The following is a 6,000-nucleotide window of genomic DNA, read 5'->3' on the forward strand; positions in this document are numbered from 1 at the left end:
ACAGATGAGACTGAGGGTTTACTGAGATGAAAGAAAGATACAGTGCATTCAGGAGAGAGCAGACAGGGCTGTAGGAAGAAAGACTGACAAACATGCCAGGGAGTGGCATTACCCATCATTCTCAGAGAGGGCTCCAGCTGCTCCCAGTAATGATCTTCCTGGACTTCCTGGAGACACAAGATCTGGGAAAATGACAAGGAATCCAATCACTCCAGAGTAATGGAGGGCGCTGGAGTACGACTCCCACCCCAGGAGCAGGCACTGAAGCCACACGGGAAGCTGCTGTGGGTCTCAGGCTGGGTCACACTGAAACTTCCCCTGGGTGCTGACTCTTCCCTGATAGCCACTACCAGCAAGAACAGGCCCAGAGTTAAGCTGAGATCAGATACATGTGCTGGATTTTCCTGCTCCTTCAATCCCTCAAGTCTCCCTCCCTGCACAAAGGTGCTGGAAAGCGTGTACCCACGGAGAGTCTTCTTAGCATCTGCCCCAAACTCATTACACCAGGCAGGCAAGCACCAGTCCTAGGCAGGACGCCAGTCATATGAACAACTATGGGGTTCAATTCATTTTCTAAGAGCATTGGGAAACAGCCAGGGTCCAGAGCAAATGCAGGATGGCACATCTCCCCATCTTCACTCACATCAGGATCCCAGTGCTGGAATTCCTGCATGAGATTCGCAAAGCGGTAGTTCCAACTGAGGATGTCTGGATGGCAATGCAGATAGAGCTCTGAGCTCTGCTGCATCAGGTCCTGAGCCAGGATGTTATAGGACATCAGAGTGAACTGGAACTGAGGGCCATCCCCTGCCTCCAGGCCCTGAGCATCTGGCTGAGTGGAGAAATCCTCCCATTCTCGCCACAAGATTTCTGCAAAGGTGTTGGGAAGAAGAGGTCCATGGTAAGTCCATGTTATTCACAGGGCCCACCATCTCCACTCCTGACTCCATGATACTGTGACGAGTTCCTTTTTTCATTTTCTCTGTCATTCATCCCTTTCTGTGGTGATCTGAACAACATTCTAAGGACATTCTCAGACGAGACAATAAGCTCCACAAAGCCAGAGATAATCTTGGCCTGTTCATCACTGTATCCCTAGTACCTAGCATAGTACCTGGCACCTAGTACAAGTTCACTAAATATGGCCGACAATTTCTCACTTCTGATAAATCCATGGGTCTCTGGGGAATCACTCAGATGAATGTGCTTACTAGTCATCTGAGATTAAAGACATTTCTAGAGTAATCTCAGCCTTGGGTGTTTTCTGACCTCTAAACCTGAAAATGCCTATGGAGCCAGAAACCATAATGTGTCTCCCATGTGCCCTCGAGCAGGGAGCTGCAGAGTGGATTTCAAACCTATGTGAGCCACAGCACTCATTCTCCAAAGTTTAATGGAAGCCCGATATGTAACACAGATAAAAATGGAGTTATCCTGGTTGAGGCAGAGAATGGAGCCCTGAGAGCTCTCCACCCCTACCCCAGGTCACCTCCAGAGAACCAATAATGTAGAGAATCAGAACAATGGTCTGCTTTCAGTTCTGCCACTACCTAGCTATGTGACTTTAGGCATGTCCTGCTACCTCTCTGTGCCGTGATCACTTCATCTGAAAGGCCACGGGGCTGGATGAAATGCTCTCTAACGCCCCTCTGGATCTGCCACTGCAGGAGTCTCAGAAAAGCAGAATGCAGCAGCAGAGCTCCACACACGAGAGCTTTAGCAGTGACTGTGCACACATCCGAGACAACCTGCTGCCCCAGCTCACTCAGCCGGTTGTCAGACTCACCATGATATGGGATTTCCACTGGGGGAGACTGCAACTGCCCCAGGCCCTCAAAGGGCCAGATGGGAGCCTCTTCCTGGGGCACAGGCTCCGGTGCTATGCTCCAGGCCACCACTGCAGGGTCCTCTTCCCACTGCTCTGCAGCCAGGGCACCCACTGAGAGGACAGCACAGTCTGCATACTGGGGGCCGGTCTGCACCGGGACTGCTGCCCACATTGGGCCCTCGACCTCTGGCAGTGGCTCCTCTCCTAGCACCTCGGGGAAAGGCTCCTCCAGGTTCTCTGCTGCCCGCAGGTCACTCAGCTGCCTGCTGGACCACTTGTCTTCTGGAGCAGCATCGTGTTCTCCAGGATGATCCATTAGGAGCGCCAGGCTGCTCTGGGCTACTCCCTTATCTACAAGCAGACCCTCGCTCACTGTCGAGAGTGCCTGGCTTGACCCTTCTTCTTGCCACTGCTGCAGCAGGCCCTCACACTCCTCCTGGTCGGGGCCCCGAGGGGCCATGGCAAAGTCGCCGTCTACCTGGGGGGACGAGCTCTTCGCCAGGAAGGCATTTTTTCGACATGTGAAGAAAGCATCTAAGAAGAAAGCCAAAATACCATGTTATAAGATGACAGCATCACCCAACCCACGCTCTTCTCCCAACTTCTAATAAGTCCCATACAAGCAAGAATCATATCCACCTTGCTCATCACTGTACCATCACTGAGCCTGTCCATTTTAGTGCCTGCAACATCATCATCATCAGAGCGAAGTGCTTACTATGTGCCAGGCACTGTTCTAAATGTTTTACAAGTATTAACTAATTCATATGGTAAGGATCTGATAAATATTCAGTGTGTGAATGAAAGAATGGCTATCCCACATCATCTAGGACAGAGATGGTCACATACAACCACACTCCTTTTATCTGGAGGTTAAGACTCCTACTAACATCAACCCTCTGGTTCTAAGAGCCACATTACACTGGAACCAGCACTTGACCATGAGTCAGAACTGTGGGTTATGGCCTAGCACTGAAATTAACAAAGCTATGTGACCTTGGACAATGCCCCTAGTGAGATGGACTCACTCTTGACTGTAAAATGAGGACAAGGGAAGTTTGAACTAGATAATCCCCAAGGGCTTTTCTAGTTCTATAAATCCACTAATCTATGAATGCATTCTAAAAGAAAAAGGCCTTAAGTAGACAAAAAGGGTGTCTCAAAATCTGTACAATCTCTCTCTTAGCAAAGGCCCTGGGTCCTCTTCTCAAATCTATTTATTCTACTTATAAATCTTCACAGACTTCATTATCAGCTTTCCCATTCCATAGTACTCTAGCGGCTGTAAATCAGAAGGTGGCAACAACTGACAGCAATAGACAGCTGCCACCTCTCTGCTACGGCAGCCACAGCGACAGCCAACAGGCAAAAAGCAGGTGGGAAAAACTAAAAAATTAGAGCCCCCAAAATCCAAGCACAGTATTTTGGTGCAAACAAAACCTCCCCCCACCAACGCACACTAAGTCACTTATTTATAGCATAGGACAAGTGACATGTATGATGATGACCCTCAATCACCAGAGATTTATTTTATCAGCTCCATTTTTTTTTAAAAGGCAAGAAAAACTTCAAAATGGTTCAAACGCTGAAAGACACTATCTTATTTATGGTCTATGTGGATTTACGTCCCTCAAACCAGTGGTTTTTCAACCAGGGGTGATTTTGCCCTCAGGGAACATTTCTGCATTGTCTGGAGACACAGTGGTTGTCACAACTGTGGGGATGCTACTGGCATCTAGTGGTTATAGGATGAAGATACGGCTGACTATCCTACAGTGCAAGAGACACCTCCACACGAACTACCCAGGCCCCTGACGTCAACAGTACTGAGACTGGGACACCCTGCTCTAAACCCATGGGCTGGGTTGCTGGCCTTAGTCTCAGGAACTTAATTCCCTGCCCTTTGAAACATCCTCTGTGTATAGCGGATGGCAGAAGTTCTTTGATTTATATGTGTGAGGTTATTGGTTTTCAAACTCAGCAGGTTTTGGTTGGTGGTGGTGGTTTGTTTTTCAGCAGCAGAATTCTTTTATTAAAAGAAAATCTGCAGAAACCAAATGTACAAATACAAATGGGACTACTTTAATAGGTGTGTGCAAGTGAGTGGGGGGAGGCGGCCCTTCCTCCGAGATACCTAAAACTCTGACTACTGGTCTAGAAACCTCTGGACTAGTATATGTCACTATGGCTGCCATTATGGACACTGGCAGAGCTCCAGAAATGACAGCAACATGGCTAGAAGAATATGCATTAGTTCTCTGAAAACAATGACTTCTGTGGAGTTCCTCATTTCTGAGAAGTATGTACACAAAAGACATTCCCGAATTGAGTGCCTACTGCATGCTGGGCAGTATGCTAGCACTAGACACAGTGAGCAAAACAGACATGGCCCTGCCCTCCTGGAGCCCGCATTCTAGCGGCAGATACAAACATACACATACATACATTAAATGATTTATATGAAATATATAGGAACAGAAATTACACAAACACACACACACACATATTGTGTAAAGTTCCAGAAAGGAAAAGCACAGAATGCACACAGTTGGACCTCTTATTTCTAAAAGTCCTTCTTGGTCTGTCCTGCCCCCTAAAATGCCAGAGAAAAGTCTGGGGGTTCTGTGGGATCTCCCAGAGGAACTGATGGTCTCATAAGAGCCTCGGGGAACGTCAAAGACCAGGAATGGGGAGCGCAGGCAGATCATGGCAAAGTTATACAATAACTCTTCTCTAAGTACCCGCTGGGCATTGCCTCCACCCCACTACATCTCTAAACGCACGGGACATTGCTTCAAAGCTGAGGTTTCAATGTGTCTCTGGATTCTGAGCATCCTTTTTTTCAACCAGACTCCGCTGAGAGGCGGCTGGGAAAGGTGAGTGTGGAGTTGACCCAGGGGAAAACAGGTACGTCTAGGTCTTTAGTCCACAGATCCGCCCTCAGGGCCGACTGGCCCCTGTCCACAGAGAATTCGGACATTCGCCTCGGCCCCGAGCGGCCAACCCTCCCCGACCCCCAGGGAAGTGACTCAGCGGGACCCGGAACCTCTCCGCAACCCCGGGGCCAGAGAAGGGCAGCTCTGGCCCCTCCCCCAGCCCCCTCCACGTTAACTGTGGCCCGACGCCTCCAGGTCACAGGCGCGAGGAGGGGGCCGCCCACGAGGCTCGCCGGCCAGGCCCGGGCCTCGTTTAGTCCAGGACGGGCACGGCGGGGCCGAGGGCCGCCTCCCCACACCTTGGCACTGCCGGGGGAAGGTGGTCGTGAAGCCGGCCGCGACGCACGCCGCCCCAGGCCCCGCGGGGCCCCGCCGAAGCAGGCCCGGGCCTGGCACCCGCCCGTCAGGACGCGAGGCCGGTACCTGAGAGGGCGCGGAAAAGGCGCACGGCCGGCAGCAGCACGTAACACAGGCACGACGCGATCATGGCCGGCCGCCTGCACCAGCTCCCGCGCCCGCTCCCGTGCCCGCCTCCCCTCTTCGCGGCCGCCCGCCGGGTCTCCATCCGTTCGGCCCCGCCCCCGGCTCGCCCCCTCCCCCGGCTCGCCCCACCCCCGGCTCCGCCCCCGGGACGGCTCACATGGTACCACTGCGCTTCAACAACAACTTTATTGGGAGCGCAGGGCCAAGCGGGCGCCCGCTGGGCAGGGCAGCCAGTTCCCAAGGCAACGGAGCGGGCCGGGCCTGGCTCTCAGCTGCGGCAGAAGCGCCGGGATTTGAAATTAAACCCCTCCTGGAGGCGCCATAGTATTATTTAAAGTCCACAGTTTTATTCCCTCTTCTGCCGCCTCACTACGGCTCCACCTTGGGTCCACCACGTAACCCTTCCGCCCCTCAGTTCCCTCATCTGTAAAATGAGGTGCTGGACCTTGTCTAAGGCCTCACCCAGCTCTGACTTCTATGATCTTGACTGGCTTAGCCCAGACTGGAGAGAGCAAGCTCTTTCTCATTTTTCTCCTTTTCCTAACTCTCTTCCCCAGCTCAGATTTAGGTCAAACATTGAGTCCACACTCAATAAGTGGATTTTATCTCCTTCCTCATCCTGTTCCAAATGGGCCCTTTTTCCCCTAATCTGGAAAAAAGGGGTGTCCCATTGATAAGGGAGCCAAAAAGGGGAGGAGGTGAACCCTACACAAGGGCAACGGGACCAAGTCTGGTTGGTTGGTTGGTTTTCCT

At 51.6% G+C, this 6,000-nt stretch overlaps 1 protein-coding gene across 3 annotated transcripts in view; it reads right to left on the reverse strand.

Annotated features, from left to right (window-relative positions):
- The window catches only part of ANGEL1 (angel homolog 1), a 23,232-nt gene extending 17,906 nt beyond the window's left edge, over positions 1-5,326 (reverse strand). For all 3 annotated transcript variants that reach the window (XM_036841917.1, XM_036841916.1, XM_036841915.1), the window contains exons 1-4: positions 5,188-5,326; positions 1,787-2,362; positions 644-870; positions 113-182 (exon numbers count right to left, since the gene is read on the reverse strand). In XM_036841917.1, coding sequence (XP_036697812.1) covers positions 113-182; positions 644-870; positions 1,787-2,362; positions 5,188-5,251 — 937 coding nt within the window. In that variant the 5' untranslated portion in view covers positions 5,252-5,326. The remainder of the gene's footprint in view (positions 1-112; positions 183-643; positions 871-1,786; positions 2,363-5,187) is intronic.
- Positions 5,327-6,000: the final 674 nt, after the last annotated feature.

This window comes from Balaenoptera musculus, chromosome 2, assembly GCF_009873245.2.
Source record: "Balaenoptera musculus isolate JJ_BM4_2016_0621 chromosome 2, mBalMus1.pri.v3, whole genome shotgun sequence".
In the NCBI taxonomy this organism is placed as follows: Eukaryota; Metazoa; Chordata; class Mammalia; order Artiodactyla; family Balaenopteridae; genus Balaenoptera; species Balaenoptera musculus.